Raw genomic sequence first — 24,878 nt, forward strand, 5'->3', positions numbered from 1 at the left:
ATTCTGGCTCAGCAGCCAGATACCAGACCCACACCCCTAAATACAGGCTGGCAGGCTGTCGAGAGGACCGAAACCCCAAAGCCAGCGAGGCCTCCACTTGAGAAGTGCAGATTTCCCCATCCTTGTAGGCTCAGGACCCCAGCAGGGGAGGCTGAAGAAGAACGGAGGAGGACAGAGTGATTGCAAAGGGAGGTACATCACATGGAAGTAGTGTGCCTTAGAGCTAGGAGGCTAAATTCAGACTCAGTTGAGGTTTATGTGGATCCTTGAATCACATGGAGTTGTTCACTAGTCTTGCCTTGAGACATGCAAAGCGAATGCTGCTTTTGCTGCAGATGAGGTTTTGGGTGTCACATTAAGTGTAACACTGATATACTGACAATATTTGGAACAGTCAAAGGGAGTAGCACACCTGAGCATGTGAAATCCACACTTAATACTTACACTGTGCCCCTAAATGCCCAGTTCTTTGTACCTGTTTAACAGTTGCTTCCCTCACAAGGCAAACTTATAGGAGTCCTTTGAAATTCCCAGCTGGAGGGCAGGCAGGCTGCACCAGTGTTACCTGCACGTGTGTTGGTGCTTAGCATGTATCCATCCCACCCGCGTGGAGAGATTCAGAAGAGGTGTCTCAGATAGGAAAGGAATCACTCTCCAGAGGTGCCAGTCTCCCACTGTTCACTATACCTATAAGAAAAGTTTAGGTTTTGGATGCTAATAATTATGTCAGAAGGATTACATCCGTATCATCTGAGCATGATGACTGAATCATTAAGAGCTCCTTTCTTTTAGTATGTAAGGAAGCCTTTTTCAGCTAGACACAGAATACAAGGTGTTGTTCTTTTAGATTTTTACTGCGGGGAGGGGGAAGTTGCCAATTCTCATTAAATGTAATTGGGGAAGGTAAAAAAGTAGGGCCTGATTCTGGGCATACCCTGCATGAGAGTGTGTTCAGTGGAGATGTGTACAGACAAAGCCACAGGTAAGAGTTTGCAGGCTCAAGCCCCTGCTTTTTGAGCAAGATACTGTTGAGTGCTGTGCCTGCTCTGGTGTTCCAGGGAGGTTTGAAAAAGTATTTTTGTTTACATTTGCTTTGATGCCATTTTTACTTAGTCTTTTTTATTTCCCATGATTTTTGTTTTCCTACAGTGTGGCTGACAAGCCTAAAAAGCAGCAGAAGAGCCAGGAAATGTGCCCCAAACTCTGCATTAGGTGTGGAACCAGTTTCAATGTCTCCTTTTGTGCCCTCAGTGTGCTGCTGCACCACGTTGACTTGGTGCACAGCTTTCTGTGTCTCGGGCCACAGGGCCTTGTCAACCTGTCTTAGGCAGCTGCTGGTGGCCCACTTCCAGCACCACTGGCCACTACAGACCATGTTTGTGTGAAACCATTCAGGGTGGCTCCGAAACCAGGCTTGGGTTTGGTGGGTCTCCCATCCCATGATTTTTAAGCAGTCTTGCAGCAGTCACCATTTTAGCATATGCTGATACAGCATGATAAAGCTGGGATGTTGCTAGTACTCCCAGCCCCAAATATCACATTATCAGTGATTTCCTACTGGGCAACATACAGCTTCGATACCGAGGGAAGCAAAGGCAGTGAGGTGTTGGAATCACAGAATGATAGGATCATTAAGGTTGGAAAAGACCTGTGAGATCAGCAAGTCCAACCATCAGCCCATGAGCACCATGCCCACTGTGTTGCAGAACGTTGCAGAGAGGTCCAGGACTAGCCCTGAAACTGGTGTAATTGGCAGGAGGTTGTGTCCATGAGGAATTATATCAGTGGGAAATACAGTAGGCAAAAAGATGGGGAGAATGAACAGGAAGCCTGTGCTTAAAAATACTTAAGTTATTAATAGCACTGATGAAGATGGAGTGTCATACACTTGCTGCCTCCTGAGAATGGTTTCTAACATGTCCTCCCTTAGCTCAGGAGTCTTTCAGGTGTTTCATGCTGTTCTGCTGTATCCTAGGATACAATAAGTGACACAAACACGTTCAGCTTCTTCCTTAACACCTAAAGAATGCGATGCTATCTCCTCCCTTGGATTTTTAATTTCTAGGCTGTGATTTGAAGGTCATCTCCTTCAGCAGCTTGTACCTTCCCTGGGATTCTTGTTCTTGCCCCTTTGGTATTTCATTATTCCTTCCTTGGGGCTGAACAGCAAACCACAGCAGCTGCCTGGGGCACACTCCTGAGGGGCTGTTCTGACCCACGTCAGGTCCCACTGACTGCACAGCTCTGCGTGGGTTGCAGTGCCTGTGCTGGTGCCTAAGTGTGGGCTTAGGGAGTGTGGGAATGCCAGAGGGAAGCTATTTGCAGAGGCAGATTAGGATGTGTTTAAAGCAGCTGTCTTGGCTCAAAAGTAGCTAGTTTGAAGGTAAATTGATGAGTTCTTCCTGATTTTTTTTAATGTAAAGGGAGAGAGCAGGTTAACTCTGAAATGCAGATCTAAAATTAGCCCTGAATTACATTTCTTCTCCTGATTTTCCTGATATTGTGTTGAAAGTTGAGAAACACTTAGGAAATGAAATTCTGATCTTAGGTTTCTGTTCAGTCTGTAAGATCCACGTTGAGAGTTAGTTTTAGAGATGTGAGCAGCCACCTCTGAACCCTGTCCTTGCTTCCCTCTGTACCTTTCATGATCCCAGCTGCTGCCTTTCAAAGCACACGGGGTGTGCTGCAGCTTCTGGCTGACCCCACCTTCCCTCTTCACCTGTGAAGCCAGAAGTCCTGGGGGGTGCAAAGCAGAGGGGGAGATGATGGAGTCAGGCACACAGAGGGCTCTGTGGACCGGATATTTTCGTTGGTCCTTTACCTGTCCCTCGGGACCTGTTGGTGGCCACTGGCTGATACTGCTGGCACTACTGGCAAATGAAGTAAATCCTTCTGCTTTGTGCTGGAGTGAGGGGTTCAGGAGCCGAGGATCAGACACCAGACCTTGAGGCCTCGACTTGATCTGGATGGGAAGATGTTTGGGTTAACTTGCAAGTCCACGTTAGCCTGCTTCCATCAGAAATCCCCAGCAATGACTCAGATGACTCCAGGCTCTGTCTTGAAACAAAAGCTGTTGCATATTAGGGCAACTTAGCTTAGGGAGAGCACTGAAGGGAAGGCTGTTAGGAAACCAGTTGTCTGTTTGGGCTTGTGCTGCACAGGCATTTTCCAGTCCTCAGTAAGTGAGATCTTAACCATGTAAAACTAGTGTTATTAACGTGCTTACAAATGCCATACACTGAAAACCATTTTTAGTTTTTACCCTGCTAGGCAATAGCATTTTGAAAGAAGTAAAAGTAATTATTGACCAGAGAAGCACAGTAGAGGCTAGAGAAACAGGAAAAACTATTATATTGTAAAATATGCTTATCCACAGCCACTAAAACGCTGTTAGAGCACAACAGCTAGTATGACACAGAAAACATTTACATGCCTTTGAGGACATTTAGATGACTATTGCTGAATGGGTGTTGCATTGGTCTTGGTTCACTGGTAGCTTGAAATGTTCAGATTGCCCTGCTGGAACGGAGCTGCTGCAGCACCTCCTGCAGAAGAGCTGAGCAGCCTCACTGCTCTCACTGCTGCCTGCTGAGCTGAAAGTTTGTGTTTATTTTTAATCCCATTCATTTGGGGTTTTTTTTTGCACGCTCTTTTCACTGTGAGGTCCTTATCCCCAAAGGCGTTGAGCTCACATCTCTGTCACGGTCAGATCTTAAGGATTAAAGTAAAGCTCAGTATTTACACCTTTAGTGGGTGGGGAGAGCTTTTACGCTTCTCAGTCCCTCTTTCGGGTTTGCAAGCAATTTTGAAGTAAGAATAATAGATGAGTGCTCTTGTAGATGTGTTCTGTCTTTTCAGCTTGCCTTGTCTCTTAGTGAACTCATGCCATCTTCAATTTCGTATTAGGTCAGCGTTTGTTTGGGGAGACAATCCTGGGGCTGACACAAGGCTCTGTCTCAGACCTGCTGGCTCGCCCCAAGCCCTGGCACAAGCTGAGCCTGAAGGGCCGGGAGCCCTTTGTCCGCATGCAGCTGTGGCTGAATGATCCCAACAACGTGGAGAAGCTGATGGATATGAAACGGATGGAGAAAAAAGGTAACGTGGAGCAGACTGCTGAGTCACACTCTGCATTGTTTCAGAGATGACTGTGTTTTATAATTCACATAGAGGCCACATTGATCCGCTATTACGAAGGTTGTTCAGACAGCTTTTTCTTAGCTTTATTTGATGCTAGCTCAAGCAGATACATCTCAGAAACAAAACAAAACAAAAAAAAATACCAACAACCCTAAATATTCACCAGCTGTCATGAAATCATTGCTGTGTTCTTCTATAGATTAATTACTGAGGCCCTAGTGTATCACTGATAACTTGCCTTAGCAAATGAGAAATGCAAGTTGGGGAGCTGGCTGTGAGTTGTTAGTTAATGGCACTGCAGCTGCTCACAGATGTTGCACTGAAAACCAAGCTTTGATTCCTGAGAGAGCTCCTTGCCAGTCCTGCATGGATAGCCACTAAGAGGGAAGGAAAATGCAGCGTTTATAAAGGGGTGTTTGAGGATAATTAAATCTGTAGCCTTACAGAGGTGTGGGGAAGGTGACTGTGTTGAGACGTGCTTGTGTAAAGTGGCTGTGTCGTGAGTGTGCACCAGTGAGAGACTGACTTCTTTTGGTCTTACTAGGAGTGTATCCTGCTAGTATCAGCCTACTCGGTATATTTTAAATTCATGACTAGGAAACAGCAGTAATTCAAAGCCTGGTTTTAGTACATACATGTGATTTTAAAAGATTGACTTATAGGCTGCCATTACCAGCAGTTAATTGATTAATGATGTATCCATCTCTCGAGCTGTCCCTTAATTACATTAGTGCAGACAGCATTAATCGTGTGCACTGAAAGCACTGCTGTTCACCGATGTCCTGAAAACATTAACCCATTTGATCAAGAACTTGGGGATTATATTAAAAATCAGTGAAGGAGGTTCTGGGAAAAAGTGATCTTGTGTGCTTCTAGGAAGAAATTCAAATCCTTGTTACAGAAACCTGTGTGATACGTGCAGGGTGGGATCTCAGCTCAAACTGTGTGCAGTCTGCCACTGGGAGCACAATCCAGAGGGGTTTCCCACTTCCAATTGTAAACCAGAGGGAGCCATGATGGTTTTTGCTTCGTCAGAAATACAGCAGAGATAAAATTGTCAACTAGGTGGATTTTTATAGCCTCAGAGAGAATTTGGGCCATAATGCAGGAAAATAAAATAAAAATAATTTAGAAGTAGTGCTGACAATATCCTTCCAAAACTGTTTTCTAAACTGCATCCTTATCAAATGCTGTGCAATACATATGCTGTGTGGATGGCACCTGAATATAGAGACAGGGCTATAAATCATCTGAGTCAGTGTGCTGAGCCCCTGAGCTGTGCCAGTGCTGGCCTCATCACTGAGCATTCTGCACTGAATTCAGCCCTTTATTTTCTGCAGAACCCTTCCTTGCAGGTAAGGATCCTGTGACATAACCTTTTAAATTGTGCTAGAGCCACGTTACGGATGTGACTTTCCCTTAAGCTAATGTCAATTAAAGAACAATGCAGCTGTATCTACTACCAGTAGAACATTATTATCAATTATTTCCCTGCCACAGTTTATTAGGAGACTAGATTGATAATTATGATAAGCTGAGCTGCACATCTCTCTTTTTTGCCTCCCGTTCTGCCAGTCTGAAGTTTATGCCATAAATGCCCCTGTTAAGGGATTCTGAAGATTTGCAATGTACATTAAGTAACCTCACGGAGGAAGCTGGGGGTCACGCTCACTGGGCTGAGACGCTCTGCACTGTGTTTTCTGCCAAGGAGGAGTTCGTTCCCTTCCTTCCAACCTCCCGGTGTGTGTGTGCCGCTGGTAACGTCACACTCCTCACTGAACAGTACTGAAGCCTGCTGTCAGGAGAAAATTTAATTCCCTTTATTTCCCCATTATTTCACTTTTTAATAATCTTGTTCAATACTGCATAAGATAAAAATTATATTAAAAGGGGCTCTGTTTTACCTCAGTGGGCAGCCGCTAGTTCTGCAGTGCTGTCTGCTTCATCTGAAGCTGAGCACATGCTGGGGACTCTGCCCATAGGAACACAGGGATGCTGGGCTGGCAGCAGCAGGGGGAGGATAGGGGTAGTGAAACTCAGCAGATGGAGCTGGGCTTGACAGGTTGTTCTCAGACTCGCATCCAGACCTTTGCCCAAATTGTGTGTGTGGTTTTTTTTTCTTTGATCTCCTGAGAATGGAGAAAATGACACACAAAAATCAAATGTCTCCAAACATCAAGTGTGTTTTCAATTTGGACTGCAGTTTGAGCCTCCCTGTTGCTGGAGATGTGCTCAGTGATCTCCTGATGTTGTAAATGCACGACACATGCACTTAAAAGAAGAACTAAAATGGAACAGCTTCATGAAGTTTCCAGAGAGCTCTGTTTAAAGCCTAAAACCTAGGTACTGAAGACTGGAGGTGTTCAAGACCATTGGAGACGTGGTTCCATTCACGCAAGAGACCCAAATAAGTCTTTGCACCTTTTGTGAGGCTATGGGGACAGAGGTAGGCGTAGGGCATGGAGTTCTTCCTGAGCTGTCACAGCTGTGTGCTGTCTTTAGGAGCCTTCCTGGGAGCTCTGAGCTGCCAGAAATGCCATTCTTTGGAGTGCAGGGAGAGATGCAGAGCGTACCATCACACACAAGGTTCTGTCTCCTTTAAGTTGCTGGTAGAGCCTTTCTTGGTTGGATTGTCAAAGTAGACAAGGGAACCTGGTATGTAGTTTGCATGTCAGTGTGAGTTAGAAATAACACCTGGCAGTCTTGGAAAGTGAAGGCATTACGTTTACCTGTAGTCACTTCACAGTGAGTGGAACAACTTGAACAGGTGATATTTAATGAAGTTTGTTGAAAAATAATAATAAAAAAGGAAGGCAAAAATTTTCCGGTTATTTCAAGCACTGCATCGTGGCAGAGTGATGGATCACGAGCAACTCATGCTCTGTTCCGTATCAGTGATCTTACACAGTAGGCAATCCACAGGTAATCTGTCATATTCAGGAAGAACAAAATGAGGGCCATGCAGATACCCCCAAAGGTTACAGAGCACATTCAGAATTCACTTCAACAAAAGTAAGACACTGTGTAGAAAGGTCCCCCTGGACACAGCTCTGTGTAGAGGGTGGGATGCTGAAACCCACTGGAGGCAGAAGACCTCACCAGACCTTTGGGGTTGGCATTCATGAGAAAGGCTTTCAGCATTGCAGTCGGTTTGATTGCATCAGGTTTTTCTTCTTTGTGCACCCTTGGTCTAAAGGCAGAGCTGTGCAGAGAAAGATTTTCTTTTTTTTCTTTTTGAATAATTTGGTTTCTGGCCGGTGTGACCTGCCCTGCACTGCTCCCTGGCTCCAATCAGAGCTGCTGCCTGCTGGAGATTTACTGCCTGCCTGATTGATGTCAGGCTGCTGTAAGCTGGAACAGAACAGGCAAGGTTATCAAATTGGAGCTCCTGAATACCTAAACTCTTAAATATCTGGAAGGGATTTAACAGAGCATTAAATATTTTATTCACAAGATTCATCGGTACTTGCAGTTTTCAGCTCCCTCATTAGCAATGCTCGTGCATGGCACTGCCAGGTATGGTAAATCCCACCTGCCTTTGCCCAGTGTAAATCCACCAAGAAGGTGACAGCGTTTGCTGGGACTCTCCTTGCAGAATTTTTCAGGACAATACAGTCCCTGTCAGGGAGGAGTTGGTGGTGGCTCACAGCCCCAGAGCTGCAGCAGCACAGCGAGAGTTATTACAAGTACAGGCATCTCTAAAAGAGCCTTGTATAGGGGAGGAGGATGCTGTGGGCTGTTTTCCTTTCATAACCTGTCACTGCTCTTGCAAAAATCTGGAAGAGAAAGCAGCAAACGCCGGGTGGGTGCTCAGCCCCTTGCTGGGATGCTCGGGCTCCGGGCGCCATCGTGTGTTGGAGACGTAGCTGCAGCTGCCTCCAGCTTCCACCGCGCTGAGTTAGAGACCTTAAGTGTTAGAGAGACCAGAGCCATTCAGGTTGCGATGAGGGTAACTGTCCTAAGCAGATGCTTATGTGGAAGTTCACCACCCCGAAATGGTGAATTTAAAGCGTGTCCTGTTAGCTGACCCCTGTCCCATATCAAGTGGAAAAGCAGAAAACTCTGAGACGTTTCCATTCGATTTGCCCTCTTTTCTTTCCCTTCTATCTTCTTTTTCTGTCTCCTGCATCTTCTCCGCGTTTGCTTCCCTCCTGCTCCCCCCAAGCAGCCCATCCCTGCAGCCTCCGCCTGTCCCCCTCGCATTTATTCCGCAGCTTGTATATTCATTGATTTTGCATTTGTATTCAGCCGGGGCTGATCCGCTGTGCCTCTCTTTCAGCCTACATGAAGCGGCGACACAGCTCCGTGAGCGACAGTCAGTCGTGCGAGTCCTCCTCCACTGGAATCGACTACAGCCAGGGCGCCAGCCCACAGCCACAGCACCAGCTGAAGAAGCCCCGGGTGGTGCTGGCACCAGAAGAGAAGGAAGCTCTGAAACGAGCCTACCAGCAAAAGCCATACCCATCACCAAAAACCATTGAGGAACTGGCGACGCAGCTCAACTTGAAAACCAGCACCGTGATCAACTGGTTCCACAATTACAGGTAGGAGATCTCCCAGGAGCCCCACTCGTGAAGGATTTATTTGATGTGCTTTGGCAGGGCGCTGCTTTCCTTCAGCACAGTGTCTGCTTCTGCTAGCATTTAGTGGTTGTACAGAGTGAACAGTTCCGACAGCGGGGAGGGTCTGACTAACAGCAGCGCCAATGCTCCAGCCTAATTTTAAGTCATCCCTGAGGAAGAGCAATCTCCACATACTGATGTAAGCAGAGCTTTTAGGCAGAAAGCCTTGCTTTTGGGATGGGCATTGATCTAGGGATGTCCACTGCTGTGCTGAATATTTATAAAACTCACTGCAATAAGCAGAGCTGCTCTTCCTTACTTTGTGTGCATATGCACAGACACACTCACATACCTCTATATATAGGTGTGTGTTGTGCATCTTATACCTCGGTAGGGATTGCTTGGAGGTGTCCTCTACTGGATGGCATCAGAACTACAGTGCTTTCATCATACATCTTTGCAGAATAAGAGCACAAAGTAGGTTTTCTTCTTTGTCTCGGGTCAGTGAGCTCATAAAATAGGCATGATGTGTGCTGGAAGCTCTGCAGTCATGAAGGACGGAGAACCGATAACCTGAAGTCACACGTTGCCACAGACTTATTTCATCATTATGATTAAATCATTGTGTCCCAGTGAGATGAAATATGATGTTGGTCTGTTCAGTTCCTTTCTTTTATTAAAGGGAACCTTCTCAACATTTGGACAGTTGAAGTAGGCTTTGGCCTAAAGACTCCAATAAAAAGAAACAATGCTGGAATGGCATGTAAGAATTAGAAGGATTTGAATAAACATATTTTCAGCTGTGTTAAGGATTGGGAATCTTAATTAGTTCAGCAGACTTTTCTCCGAGAAATTTGTTCTAATGAATATTAAATAGGTACAGTTAAGACACCAGATTTAATGCCATTCTGCTCCTTCACTCGGAGCCAGTAATGCTCCTAATTATTCTAACAGCAGCTTGCTAAACTTGTTTGTTTTTAGAAAACTGCTAACATTTAAAGGGTATTTTCCACTTTAGCCCTTCTCAGCTTTTCACAGGCAAGTTGCTGAGACAGAAGAAGCACAGTTTAATGAGATATCTCAGAAATATTATGTACAATAGTAAAATAATGTTTATAGTAAACAACGTAGAATTTAAAAATGATAAGCAGCCAGTAGTCGTGTTTACACCGAATTTCATTGGCTTGAATTCACTACAGATGCAGCCTCTTTCACTGCTCAGTTCTCCAGATACAGGCCCCTATTCCAGTTCCCACTTCTAGGCAATTATACACAAGTTGGAGAAATGCCTACAAAATATGTTCCCTTCGGCCTGACAGCAAAATGTGCTGTTCTCACTTACGCAGACGAGTCGGGAGCACTGGTGGCATGTGTCATCTTCCTCATTATCATGAGATCTCCTGTTCAGGCGTGCTGTGAGGAAGCGTGACAAGTCATGATTGATCAGCACGTTTAGCCACACCAAGCTATACACTGACATGGACTAGGTGCTGACAGTCAGATACAAAAGAAAAATGAATAAACAAGGTGCTGTAAGCTGGTGGGCAGCACGAGCCTCACAGCACTGAGTGGTCTGGACCTGTTCCCAGATGTGCTGCTGCTGAGTCTGTAGGGCTTTAAAGAGATGCTGCAAGCCTGTTTGGAGCAGCACTGAAAATCAAATCATGTGCCTGTTCCATTCCTTAGTGCGGTAACGTTCTCAGCTTTCATGCATGAGATACTCTTAAAACATTTGCAGGACATCACCAGAAAATGCAATTCAGGAGTTCTCCTAGGGGAGCAGAGTCTTCCTGTTCTGCAGCTCATATGTTACAAGTAATTGAGAGACTTTTCATCTTCTTCAGGCCACACAGTTTTATTTATCTCCCTTTATACTCCTCCCTCAGCCATTTCATTTCCACACTAAAGAGTCTTCATACAGAAGTGGTTCCACACCTCGGACCACCTAGCTATTCTGTAACATCAATTTTTCCTTAAAGGACCTTTCACTAGGGAGGGACACATTAGTGTTGCTGCCTCTTGGGAATGTGCTTGCAGTGGTGCTTCCTTTGGGATTCAGCTCAGAGCTTGCTTTCCAGAGATGGCTGCTACTGCAGAATCTGGCTTTCTGCCTACCAGGTGGGAAGTCAGCAGTAGCATTTATTTGCCACAGTAGAAGAAACCTCAGAAAAAGTCCTCAGCAGGGGTAGAAGTTGTACACTTCAGAATGCAAATAAATAGCTATAAGGGATTTTGCTGTGTTTGCAAACTTGTCCCAGTCTTTTTCTTTGTATCTATACCAACTGCAGAGCTCTGGGAACAACAAAAATAAGAATATACCTTGAATTAATACTTGCATAAGTGAAACCCTGTAAGTGCACATCGAGGTCTGATGCTCTATTATCTTAGGAAGTGCATAAGAGAGTAGGAGATAGGAATTGCTGTCCATCTTCACATGGGGATACTGCCCCAGAGATCTCTGGTATTTTGAGTTATGCTGATGTGTGCCAGCAGGATGTCATTGTCACGGCCAGCACCATAGGGATTGAATACTGAGTTAATGTGGAGCCAGATGAGATTCCAGAAGCAGTGGATTGGGAATGAATTCCAAGGATTTCCACTGAACCTGTGTTCTGTAGGGCTGTGGTCAGGTATTCAGTGAGCATGCCATCATTCTCTGTCTCACTGGAGTTGAGGTATTTCAAAATCTGTGCAGGCACAAAGCTCTTAACTTGTTTCCTCTCCTGACTTGGGGAATGCTGCAGATGCAGCATGTTCTGCCCGTGCAGGGAGGTTATAGGCATGAAGAACACCTGATAATTGATGTTCCAGAATGCATGCAACTGATGGTAATAGAAAACTAATGCTAGCACCTGTGGTCTTCTGGTAGGTGAAAAATATTCTCTTAGGGAAAATTGCAGACCCTTTAAATCCTTCAGAAGTGTGGAGTCAGCAAGTACTGCTGAAATACTCTGTTGCATTTCAAGTAAGACAATAATATAATTAGCTTCAAAAGCAGTATTCCGTTGGTGTTTGCATTCATTGCAGTTTCTTTCCATTGTGTGCTGCCTTCAGCGGCAAGATTGGGGATAGACTAAAAATTCTTACAGCCATCTGTGGGATAGTGTTTCAGTTGTGATTTGCAGGACCCCTAGCAGTTCCTCCTGGTAAAAAAACAAAAGTGAAAGATAAAAGTTCTGCAGGCCTGTGCTGTCATCCCTGATCACAGATGTGGAGGTTCCCTCTTGGTTGCAGACTGGGAGCTGAACAGTGGTCGTAATCTCTCCTGCTGGCGTTGTAGATGGTGTTTGGGGCATTGTTCCATGCTTCCAGTAACAGGAGGCACGGGGTGGAACTGCAGGCAGTTTTAGCCACATGTGGAGTGCATTAATTCCCCTGAAATGCACTGCTTGCCTTGTCACTATTCATGTTCTGAAATCGATTTTTTAAATAAAAAATAAGACAGAAGTCAGCCTAGCTTTTAGACTGACAACCTGTCAGAGGGCTGTGCTTCCCCGGGGGGGTTTGGAGCGACGGACTTTCATCTTGCTTTCTCCTCAGTGCCTGTTTTTCCCCTGATTTTTTCCTCTTTTCTTTTGTGTTTAAACAAATCGTGGCTCATTTTTGGAGAAGTCTGAGTTCTTTTGTATTTATAAGCCGTTTTCCTCTGGATCTACTAGAAATATATTCATATTTTTAAAACCACCCCTTCTGTGGTCCAGTGTATTGTAAATTCTCACGTTCCTGATGTCAGACTTCCAGTGAGAATGGGAGACTGCAGAGCCTTTCATCTCTGTCCATGAAACTGCATCCAGCGCTGCAAAAATGCAGCATGAAATTATGAACGTTACTCGATTTAAAGTCATAAAGGAAAAATGTGCACGTTGGTTTTCACCAATCGTATTATTACAAATTGATTATTTCCTACATAAAACGCTACGTTTTTGCTCTGCAGTGCCTGCTGTGGTTGGTAGAAGTGGTCGTTAAAATAAACGGGGTGGTTGGGGTCGAGGTCGGATGGGATGGGGCTCTGAGCAACTGTTAGAGCTGGAGGTGTCCCTGTGCATTGCGTTGGTCCCTCCCAGCTCGGTGGCTGATGACAGCTGGGCTGCTGGCAGTGACCGGGCACCACTCAGGTTTCCCGCGGTGCTGAAAGTGTTGTGTGCCACCAGCCTCCCTCCCGCTGCGTTTTGCAGCCCAGGTCCCTCCTTGCACCGCAGGCTTTCGAAGTGGGTGTGTGGCCGGGGAGGGACGAAATTAAGAACATCTTGACAGTGTTTCACATTTTTCCCAATGCCTGTTTTGCCAGTCTTTTGAATTGGAGTGTGTGGGCCCTTCCACCACCCCAGCTGTCCCAGAGCCACGGCCCACTGGTGGTTGCTGTCGGCTCCCTGGGAAGGAGCGTGCTACGTGGCAGCACTCACCATCCCTTCCGTCTGTCCCCCCAGGTCTCGCATCCGCCGGGAGCTGTTCATCGAGGAGATCCAAGCGGGAAGCCAGAGCCAGGCCGGGTCGAGCGATTCTCCTTCGGCACGAAGCAGCAGAGCCGCCCACAGCTCGGAGGGAGACAGCTGCGACGGCGTGGACGCGGAGGGCCCACCTGAAGGAAAACCGAGCGGTCCGGAGGCGGACGAGTACAGCAATGCAACCACAAAGTCTCAGGGAGGGCAAGCGGAGCCGGCTCTGGAGGCAGGGGAAGAGGCAGTGCCGGGCGGCCGGCCCACGGAGCGAGCGGAGCCGCTCCTCCCGGCAGCTGAGGGCCTGGAGGACACTGACGATGAGGGCAGGCCCAGAGCACCACGCCAGGGCTCTCCAGCGAGGTCTCAGCGCTCAGGAGAAGCTCCGGAGACACTGCCCCACTCCGCCACGGAAGGGGATGCCTCTACCTCAGCTGCCTCCACCTCAGTCCTTACAGGGGAGAGCTCCTACAAGTCAAAGGAAAGTTCAGAGAAAAGCTCCAGCGTGCCAAGTACGAGTTCGACGCCGGCCGCAGGCTCACAGAAAGCCAACTCTCTGCAGAGCTTGTTCAGCTTCTCCGAGGCCGCGAGCTCCAGGAACACACGAGACAGCTCCTTGAGGAAAAAGAAAGCCGCAAACTTGAACAACATCATCCACCGCTTGGAGAAGGCCGCGAGCCGGGAGGAGGCTGCCGAGTGGGAGTTTTGAGATTAAAACTCGCCCAACTCTGGAGAGCTGGGAAGTGAAACTGGACCTCTACTGGTTTTATTGTGTTGCGCACTTATCCGCCCTGCGGGCCACAGGGCAAAAACGCCATAGGCCAAGGTGCATATAGAAAACAAAAGGAGCGTTAAGCCCAATTTATGTTTGTGTTTTCGAGGAAGAAAACTGAAATGTGTAGTCGAGCTTTTTTGTACCCTGAAGTGTTTTTATTATTGCCCTAAGTGATTTCCACAGTTTCTGGAATAACTCATACAGCTTTGCCTTGTGCCCTCCTCTTTGGTGTGGGCTTTAAAAAAACATAAAAAAGAAAAAAACAAAAAAAAAAAGAAAAACGTTTTAAAAAAGAAAAAACAAAACAAAACAAAAAAAAAAATCGAACCCACATATTAAAAGGGGGCTTTTTATCTGCCATCTAATGGCTACAGAGCGATAATACACTATTATCTTCTTAAACCAGGAAAAAAGGGGAGATTTTTCAAAAAAAAAAAGAAAAAAAAAAGAAAGTTTTTTGTAGCTGTTCAGTTGCCACTAAGAGATTGCACAGTCAACCGACTCTAAACACACTAGTTTGGATTCCTACGTATTTTCAAGAAAAGAAAAGAATCTTGTTGTTTGAAACTTTGAATTAAAAAAAAAAAAACACATTTACTCCACATATTTTTTAACAAAACAAAAAAAAAAAGTCACATCAGGAAAATATCTTAATTTGTGGTAGCTGACTTAGTGTTTTCTTGTAAGTGAAATAGAATATTGACACGTAGTGCACATTGTTTCATAGCTTTAACTGATTCTGGTCTTTTGCAGACCAGGATTTGTTTAATACACTCCATTTTAGGCCAAATCAGGACAAAAAAGAAAAAATCTGAATCTAGGTATTTTATAATCTGCTTTTTAACCTCTAACCACAGAGCACGCTGATCAGACCTCATATCTGGGAGGTTTAGGAGACAACTTAGAAACAGCATGTACTTGATCATTTCACTCGGGTCGTAGTGTACAGGATTTCCTTTCAGTCAAGTCAGATTGCTCAAAAAAACGTTGGCCAGTAACATTTCAGCCTGCTTCTTCGGGGACACGCTCCATGACCCGAAGTGTTCACCTTACCTGGAGTCGAGGGAAGCGTAGTTCATGTGTACGACTGCTGTCACACCACTAAGGGGACGGGAGCTGCCTCAGATGGAGAAGTTTTCCTGCTGTAGGTGGCCATTTACTGACTCTCTTCCCACCGCAAGCACTGATTTTAAATACGTTTTAGTTGTGGGAAGCTTGTTTTTACGTGGAGGAATAGTACATGGCAGTGACCAGACAGGCTCTTACCAGGGCAGAAGGAGCCCAAACTCCAAACCAAAACGCTGATGCTCTGCAGTCCCGGCCTCGCCCGTTCTGCCCCGCAGAAATACATACAGCCTTTCGCCATTATTTTATGCACAGGTTAGGGCTGATCAAAGTACAAATCAAATTCTAACTTGTCTCTAACTCCTCCTGTTGTCTATATATGTATATGCGTGAGCATAGAGGTGTGTGGAAGGATGTGTGTGCGTGAGTGTGCGCGTGCAATTTTATACGTCTGTGTATTTTCTTACGTACTTGTGCACACATAGAGTGCATTACTGCCACCTTTTTTCGATAAGCTGTTTTATCAGTTATGGCTTCTACAAGTTTGCTAATTTAGACTCCTTTATTGCCATATCTTTAAAACTAACAATAGATGATTTCGGAATATATATATATATATAAATATATATATATATAATTTTTTTTTGCTTATTTATAGGTGCTGTATTTTATTATCTGATTGTTAGGAAGGGATGAAAGGGGGCAAATATTCTTTAGAGGGATAGACTGCCGGCAGTATTGGGTATAATTTACAAGATGTAGTTGTCATACTGTATATTATTGATTGAAGACTTTTTGACCGTATTGTGTATCATTGAACTTTTGTCTTAGGTCAGCATCTTTTTGATGACACTTTAATGGTGCATTCATTATTTCTTAAGTTTAATTAATATTACTTTTCTGATTTTGGGGGAGGGAGGGATGGGGAGAGGAGTTCCGACTTTAAAGGTATGTTCCCAATATTACACCTCAGTGTGCTTGTATTAATTCATTAGTAGGATTTTTGACTGTAAGATGTGAAACCACATTTCTTGCATGATGTTTTAGAACGTATGTATTTCATTTACAGTCTCTTAACATGCAACAGCAGCACTTAGTGCAAGTTTCACAAATTGAGAATCAGTACACTAAAACCAATCCTTTTCATGATTGAGAAAAGAAGGCTCTAGGAGGCTGAAAGGCAGGGACTCGTTTCCTATTTCTACTGCTAGCTGTTTCAGGATACCTCCTTGGGTAGCTGGGGACCTGTGATGCAAAACTCAAACTGAGGAACAGAGAGAGCAACTGCCCCTTTCTGTGATGAGCTGAGGAGATGGTTTGTAGTAGCAGACAGCGGCGTGTGACGGTGCTGGAAGCGATTCCGGCTTCTTACCTGGAGTGCAGTTAGTCCACAGGAACGGCCAGCGAGGGAAATACCGTGGTGAAGCAGAGCAGCACCTCTCTGTATCTGCACAGTGGTGTGGCTTAGAGAGCACAGCTCCTCCTGTAAGCGCACGTCCCGGTAGAAGTGCACGTCCCTTAACACGAGTCACAACGAGGTGCGTCTTCAGGCACGGAGCAAAGCTTCTGACCAGAAGACACACACATTTTCTTAACGTTCTGAAGTTTTGTTTGACTGTTGTTCGGTTCAGGTTGGGTTTTTTAATGCGTTCTGGGCAATCCGTTTGCCGGTCTGGTTCTGCTGTCCTTGTCTGCTGATTGGAGATCCGGGTGCTTGGTGCAGCCATGTGGTTACTCTCGGCTTTCTCGATAGGGAGAGTTTTTTTCTTTTCTGTTTGATGAGTGTTTTTTTTAATTAATATTCCCCAAACTGTTCTTGTGCCTGTGTCTATATAATTGCATTCCATGATGCTTACTGAGAGCTCTCGCTGCATTATCCGACAGCAGAACTGTATTCACAGGTTGAACACAAATGCAGCATTTAAGGTCAATCTCTCTTCTTAATAAGCAATACGTAAGTGCCTTGAAACTTGTATCTTTTCTTTTCCTGTTGGTTTGTGGGTTGCTTTTCAGACTTCCACTAGTTCTTTAGGGTTCTTTAGCGTCTGCCCGGTTTTTAATGCTATAATGGTTTTTTAAAAGCATATCTGTAGCTTGCCCTAGAGGAAATGTTTCTTTTATAACACTAACTGTTAATTCTGAGCTCCATTATTACATTTGAATCATGTAATTTTGCTGGATAAAGACAGCATTCATAAGTCAGAAGTCACTCCATCCTGCCAAGGGTTGTCACTGATATCTATTAAAAAACTAATCAAATAAAATGCTGTCAGTATTTCCAATATTTTTGGCACTTTATTAATGACTTAGCTCCTTTTGTTGTTTCCTATGTGATGATCTGCGTTGAATGTGGATTAGCCTGCTGAGCTGCTCCGGGGCTGCCCGGGCTGGGCGTCACTCCGGTCCCTCCGTGGCCGCGTTGTGTAGGTAACGGGCAGACCCACACCCTCAGGCCGAGCTCATCGAGTCCAAGTGATGTGCCCAGCTTTTTCTTCCCCGTTTTTAGCCAAGATTGCAGCTGCTTTTCTGTTCCAGTGGGAAGTGAAATGGATTAGCTTGAACTACTGCTGAGATTCTCTTGTTGGAGATGAGCTACCTACTGGCTTTCCAAACGGTCTGAGACCTCCCTGGTTTGGAGACCTAACTTCAGCAACACTGAAAGATGTTAGCTATATTTCTTATCTAGTGCGGCACTTGAAAGTAACGCTTCTAGGAAAATGTATTTTGGGGTTGTTTTATTTTTTACTTGATGAACATAAGACGATTAAAAAGTTGTAGGAGAAGAAATTCCAAAGAGTAGCACTGGGGCTTTTTGTGTTCTTCGGTCACAGGAAGGCGAGAGGTGGCACTTAGGGACACGGGGTAGGGGCTGTGCCGTGGCACGATGGCTTTGTAGAGCATGGAGCCTGGGGACAAGGCACTCACTGCCAACCTTTCTTTTCCCAGTGGACAAAAGCACAGACTGCAGAAAACCTGTAATCCCAGAGTCTGCTTTTATCTTGAGGTTCTTTAAAAATATTTGTATTTTCTCTTTCTGTTTCCAGTTCCGTGTTCTTATGGAAGCTGTAGGTAAAGCTCCCAAACTCATTTAACAAAAATACCTTCCTACTGCAGCAAAACTTGTTGTTTTTCTCTCTAGATGGCTGGGAAAGAGAAAGGTCCAACGCTTTGTTCAGCTGAAAGCTAGGGAAGAGGATCCCTTGGAGAGGGGTCGTGCTTGGGATTGTCGGTATGCTTCTGGTTTGGAGGATACAGATTTCAGACACGAAGATTGCACATTACAACTGGCAGAAATATCTCTAGTTACAATTACTTTGATGCTGTAAAATATGATCGTTTTAGTTATTCATCTGTAAATTGTCTATAAATAGAGCCACTCTTTAAGGGAACTTTTCTCAGTGCACTCTGTCCACACCGTGAATTAGTGACTCCTTTAGTAATAACTCCTTGCTGTACTAAGAAAGATCTGTCATGCAGTTAGAAAGAAGAAAATACACGTGCCTTTCTCATGAGGTGAAAGATCCTTGCATTGTTTCTATCTCACTTGTTTGTATGGGAATGGGGAAGAGAAGAGGTTACGAACGTGGCAGAATTCTATGCAATATTATCTATCCAGTTACTGAAGAGTGGCTGTTCTTCAATTGTTCGGTTGGAGAAATAGTGAGCTAGACAAGTGCATCGTTCTGGTGGTAGCTTAAACTGTAGAGGTGATACATTTGCGTAAAATAGGGTTGAGGGAAATCTGACAAAGTAATAAAAATTACTTGCTTTTGAACATTTATTTGCACTTAAGTCCAAATCAGTTTATTTAAACTGAAATCATAGAGTTGTGGAATATCCTGAGTTGGAAGGGACCCCCAGGGATCATCGAGTCCAACTCCAAAACGTTGCAGAGCGCCGGAGCAGTGCCTTGAGCAAGGTTGCAAAGAGAGCAGTCATCCCACTTAGCAGTGTGTTTCGTGCAGATGGAGGGTACTTTTTGTACCTTTTTAACAGACAAATGCTCTCTTATTTCTTCCTCGTCGGTGTACATGTCCTAGAATATTTCCTGTCTTAGAGCAGCTGTGTGGCCGAGTCCTGTGCTGTGAGCGTTCCTTGAAGACTATCAGAAACACGGGAGGAAGAGAGAAGTTGGTTCTTAGGTGGGGGACCTCGATTCCACATTCACAGACACAAATGCAGTGAGTCCTGCGGTGCTGAGGCGAGCTGCTGACATCCCCTTCGTGCTCAGTGTGGCTCACACGGCTGGAACGGCGGAGAAGCAGCGTTCAGCTCACCCAGACGTCGTCCTGCTCCGTTCCCCTTGCACTTTCTGCTGCCCCACTATTGGAACATCAACATTTTCTTCCTTTGTGTTGCATTTACAATCAACTTCTTTTTTTTTCTTTTTTAAATAGAGAATTTAAAAATTCTGTTAGAGTGAAGCTGTTGTTGTCTGGCTTTTCCAGCTCCTTGAAGTCTTGCCAGATGGTTTTAAATTGCCATCACTAGCTTGCAAAGCACAAAATCTTACGTTTCTTTTGTGATGCTCAACTCTCTTAGTTTGAGAAGGGACCTAGTGGTCCCTGTCTCTTTCTGTGTATACATTTGAGCTTTGAAATGTAGAAATATTGTTTCATGAATTAGTCCTTTCTTCCCCATCCCTTTTGTAGGATGGATTGACTATGCCATATGTAAAATATAGTTAATAATGATCTCTAAAGCGAGACAAGCCCTTTGTACTATGCCTAGGGACTTATCTGTCCTACATGACCAGGTCATGTCCTATACCCTTCCCTGTCAATATGCAAGGATATCAAGTTTCTCTGCTCCAAAGGTGAGATTTATCCTTTTGGAGAAGGTTAGCATTAGTCTGTGCACTTGAGTTTCCAAAAAAGCCTTAAAAATAGGTGTGTGAGTGGTGCCATCTCCTCCTCAGGGATGATTTCCCCCAGTCAGACGGTTCTGCAGTGTATGTGATGCAATTGCTAGATGGAAGGTTGTTCCCAGCAGGAGGAAGTCATTCAGCGCAGTGATAGCAGTGAGACCCAGTGTTGCAGCCAAGGACCCCTCAAGGCTGCACGCCTGCTTTCCCCAAATGCAGCAGTCCTTGCCTGCCCAGGGAAGTGTGCGTTTCTACAGCTGTTTTGTGAACGAAATTTAAAGAAGATCTGATGCTCGGTGTTGGTTCTTCATTATTAGTCACAGGCATGCTCAGGCACAAAAGTGCTTTAAAAGGAAATGTCTGCCTTTAAAAAAACTGATGAGATTATTGTATTTCCCCTTGTCTACAAAGGACAATTTCTGCCATCCTTCATGTTTGCTTTATTCATATTGAAGCCAGTAGAGGAGTTTTGCCACAGTTCTGTAGATGAGGTGACACTAAGGCTGTTGGTTTCACTGTACTGCTTCTGTTTGTTGAAACAGTCGTGTGCAGGCTAAATTCCTAGCCATAGCAAAACTGCAGGAAGCAGTGGATGCCTCCAGTCCCTGTGACATCACGTCTTTAAGCTGTGTTTATAGAGCTACTTGTACATCAGTACAGTACTCATGCAAAGATGGAGAGCACATAGAAGTTGGGAGCCAGGTCACGAATTCCTGCTCGTGGGTGACAGAGCTGCTGGGGGCATGGTTACTGTGTCATGCATTGTGATGTTCATAGCAGCACAGCCTCTCTGTTGGCAACAAGAATAGCGTGTTGAGTTGCATTCTCGTCTTCCATCTCTGTGGGCAGTTAGTATGTGTTTTTAGGAGTTGCTGAGTGTCTGCATCTCCATGTTTCCATTGGGGAAAAGCCCCTCTGTGTGCGTAGCATTTATGTGCTTGGCGTCAGTAGAACTGCTGCAGCCAGATGTGTGAAATCATTTGGGGCACAGGTGAGCGGAGGCATAAAACCAACCTGTATTATAATGCATAGGATGCTGTTTTCCCACTTGTCAGACAAGTTCCATGTTGTAAATGCAGAATTATCCATCGGGAGAGGTCAGATTTATTGAGATAAGCAGATTTAGCTAACCTGGGTAGGGAAAAGATCACGTTCAGAATACATAAAAATAATGCCAGGGGTCTGAGATGTGCCAGAGCCAGGTGGTTAAGATTAGGAGACAAGCCGTGTGTGTAACATCCCCCTTCAGTACGGCCTGCAGGAAACTCATGTGCTGGACGCTTGCCTGGGTCACTTGTATTCTTCTGTGTCTGTGTGCAGTGGGAAGGTGAAGAGTTTTGCCATGTATTTAGACCGTTGCAAAAACAGCCGATGGGTGCATGGAGCTGAGTAACGGATACGAGCACATGGCTCAGGCTTGCTCCCCCTGAGCTGAATATTCAAGTGCTCTTTGGATTGAGACTGACAGTCTGTGTTACACCGTTCCTCTCAGAGGACACATGTCTGTGTTTTGAAGAGAAAAAGTAAAACTTGGCACTTGCCTTGCTCTGAAGTACAATCCTATCCCCAAGTAACAAAAATTTTCCCTACAATCAATCCCCCAGTCAGACTTCTCTGGCTTTTGTTAGCTTCCCTTAGACCCTGCCTACTATTTTGACATGTGATCTATGTGAGTAAATTATTACTAGCTTTAAAAGTGTTTCCAAAGTACCTGGTTACCTCTGGATGCTTGCACAGCTGCTTGTTGGTACCCGAGCTCCAGCTGGAGGGGCAGCGTGCGGGCAGTGGCAAGGTCACCTCCGTGTCCTGTTCCTTTCTCCTCCGCCAGGGCTTCCAGTTCCTTCCCCCTGCAGGGAGTGGGAGAAGAGTTTAGTTTAGTTTGAATGCTTTATTTTGATTCCACAGGCATATCATCAGGATTCTGTACGCGTCTGCATTTCCTGTTAAGTTTTCAGTTCTTGCTACTTTCCTAAAATTCACTCTTGAACAAACTTTCTATACTTGGAAAGCTATGTGCCTTATTTTCTAATCTCTTTGTGGAGAATAATCTAAAGCACAGTGATCTAGACTGCAGCATTCACAGCCACCTGCTTGTCATTCAGTGTGGGAAAGGAAACGCCAAGCGAGGAGCGATTCGCAGCCCAGCACTCGCTGTCCCCGTGCTGATGAGTTGTCCCCATGCTGATGAGCACTTCGAGCACTGTGCATTACGTCTTTGTGCAATAGAAATCCTCATTCTGCATCCGGATGTCATTGGCCCACCCAATGAGTGTAGGCGAGCAGTAGCGTAGAGAACTTGGATTCCCAAAAACAAGCCTGCCTGGGTTGGCTCCGGCACCACGGTTGGTTCTGGGCTTGGTTTGTAAGGCAAAACCTGACTGGTTTGTGCTCACAGTCTGCCAGCATTCAGGAGCTGCTCATGAGCTATGGCCATTGCTGCTGGTGCCATATTGGTGCCCGTCGGTCATCCTTACTGGTTGGCAGTGGTGAGGCACTGCAGTTCATCCCAATCCTAACCCGGCTGTTGCGAACACGCTTCCACCCACCAGCATCCTCAGCCCTTAGCAGCACTTGTGTGTCATCCCCCAAGCTTGCTCTCTCTACAGCATCATAAGGTGAAACACATAGAGGTGGTTTGTCGTTAGGAAAACAATCCAGTATTTCCTATTTATGAGATTGATTTTGTCCGTTTCTTTGTTGAGGTTTGTTTTTATTTGATATAAACACAACAGGAGTATACATATCGTGCAGGTGGACGTTGGATGGAGTGGTGTGTCTGGGAATCCATATCATTGTGCCCCTGTTGTGTTTCCTAGAGCAATCATTTTTTTTAAAGATATTTTATCTAAATGCCTAATAAATAATATTATTTAAATAGTTTTAAAGTAATTTAGGACTGAGAATAAGAAGCCTCAGTTGTGAGAGAAGAGACTTAAAATATACAGAGAGAGAAAATCCCCTTAGCCTCCTAGAGCCTCTACTGAGAATGTCATGAAGACGCAGTGCCCCTTTGTCAGAGTGCGGTGCGATCTCCTCGCGTGTAGATTTCAAACGAGAGACTGGTTTCCTGTGACGTTCATCTTCGTTGGCATACGTTTGGGTTTCTGAATTCAGAGCTGGTTTTCCTCTCATTCAAAGTCGGTCGAGATTTAAAACAACAAATATATATATATATGGAAAAACAAAAAACAAAACGACCACTTTGTGCAGCAGGAGCTTTTCCTGGTGGGAGCGCTGGGGACGCGCGGTGTGTGCTGATGTCTTCATGGAGGAGTTGTGTAGTTTCCTTGCAGTGTGGACACGCATTCGGACAGGCTTATCCCCAGCGAGGTGATGTGAGAGAAAAGCTGCCAAAGCAAAAATGAAATTGAGATTCCCCCCCATGTGCAGCAGGGCCAGTGCTGAGCTGCTGCACCGTGGGGTTGGAAGCAAATTTGCACTTTGCCTTTCGAGGGTGTCCCGCTAGAAACCATCCGGTGAACTTCCCACGCGAGGTTTCTTTCCTTTGGTGACGTAGTCCGAACGCAAAGGAAAAAAATAAATAAGTAAGTAAATAAATAAATAAATATCCCTCTGGAAATCATTGGATAACCCTTAAAAATGGGAAAGAAAAAAAATATAGAGATTAGGAAGTTATTTGCTGTCAGAGTACTCTATGCAGTTCTGTGCTGAAAAGCATTCCGTGCCGGGCACTGCTCGCTGCCGATGCTCCGCGACTCAAAGAGCGGAGGGGTTTGGGTCCCAAAGCAGATGGAGGCTGGGGTGGGGGGCGGCGTTTCTTCCGTTGGCTTTGGTTTGGTTTTCTTTTCCTTTTATAATTGTTTCCCTCGTGTTCCCTTCTGTCATGTTTTTATTAAGAAATTAACTCTCTGCATTTGTGCAATAACTACTTGCCATGATGATGGGCAGACCTTTGTAATGCCCCGACTACTAACACAGCACAAGACGAACTCAAACAGAAAGTGGTGTACTTTTTCCTGAGAACCTTTTTGGTTTTGTTTTTTTAATGATAAGCTCAGATTTTCCCCCCGCGTATTGTGGTGTCTGACATTTTTAGCAGTATTTTATATATATATATATATTTTTTTTTCCCTGTAACGCACTAAGTCTTAGGTGTTTTTAGAGCTTGTTTGTTATATTCACAATCACAGATTGAAACAAAAAAAAAAAAAAAGAAAAAAAAAGATCCTCACAAAGACCCAATTGACCAAAAAGAAAAGAAAAAAAAAAAAAGAAAGAAAAAAAGGTATCTTTTTTTTTTCTTTGTACAAGTAGCTTCGAGAAGCCCACGCTGTGTTGCTGTGACTCATCTTTTGTAACATTTTATTTCTTGCTATTTGTTTAAACATAAAAAGAAATAAGAGTTTATACGGCTGGCAGTAGCGGGGAGCGCTCCCTCCGTCAGCAGAATGGCATTGTTTCTTCTGTCTTCGTTTGGTTAGCCATATAATGTTTGTTCTCAGCACTGTACAACGGTCCCTATATGATATGGAGAAGCAATATCACTGTATGAAACTCACACGATGTATTATTATTATTATTATTCACTAGCACCCTAGGTGTGATAATTGAAGTAAATATCTTTTATACAAACACAATCACGCGTGGGCTGTCTTTATTGAGGTGAGACCTGAGTCCAAGCAGCAAACATTTACATTGGTGGTTACGACTCCCTGCAGGGCAGCAGGGGGATGGGTTCTGTGGGTTTTGTGGTTCTTTCCGGGAAAAAAATTGCTTTTTGTGTATCCCTTTCTAAGGAAGGGGTGTGATGTCTGCAGTGCCTTACTGAAGTGCCAGCTTCCAAATTGTGTTCTTTTCCAGCGACGTTCAAGTGCAAATGATGGGCAGAAGACTCGTGTTGTAAGGGGGGTGTGCTGAGCACCCAACCAACATATTAGCTGATTTAACGTATGTATAGAAATGGAAAAAGTGGGAATTTTGCCAGATACTTAGCTCGCTCTTTAGCTTTACTGCATGTAAAGATCAGTTTCTTGTATGGGAAATGTTGAATCATGGCCTGAACCACTCATTGATCACCT

At 44.9% G+C, this 24,878-nt stretch overlaps 1 protein-coding gene across 6 annotated transcripts in view; it reads left to right on the forward strand.

Annotated features, from left to right (window-relative positions):
• The window catches only part of CUX1 (cut like homeobox 1), a 231,469-nt gene that overhangs the window by 196,046 nt on the left and 10,545 nt on the right, over positions 1 to 24,878 (forward strand). For 5 of the 6 annotated variants that reach the window (XM_065731728.1, XM_065731729.1, XM_065731732.1 and 2 more), the window contains 3 exons: positions 3,907 to 4,095; positions 8,417 to 8,681; positions 13,127 to 14,191. The exons of the other annotated variant lie outside the window; for it this stretch is intronic. In XM_065731728.1, the coding sequence (XP_065587800.1) occupies positions 3,907 to 4,095; positions 8,417 to 8,681; positions 13,127 to 13,844 (1,172 nt within the window). In that variant the 3' untranslated portion in view covers positions 13,845 to 14,191. Of the gene's footprint in view, positions 1 to 3,906; positions 4,096 to 8,416; positions 8,682 to 13,126; positions 14,192 to 24,878 lie in introns of those variants that run through there. 6 annotated transcript variants of the gene reach the window in all.

Source organism: Cyrtonyx montezumae, unplaced genomic scaffold (assembly GCF_038088225.1).
Source record: "Cyrtonyx montezumae isolate F1298 unplaced genomic scaffold, pur_monq_1.0 scaffold_15, whole genome shotgun sequence".
NCBI lineage: Eukaryota > Metazoa > Chordata > Aves > Galliformes > Odontophoridae > Cyrtonyx > Cyrtonyx montezumae.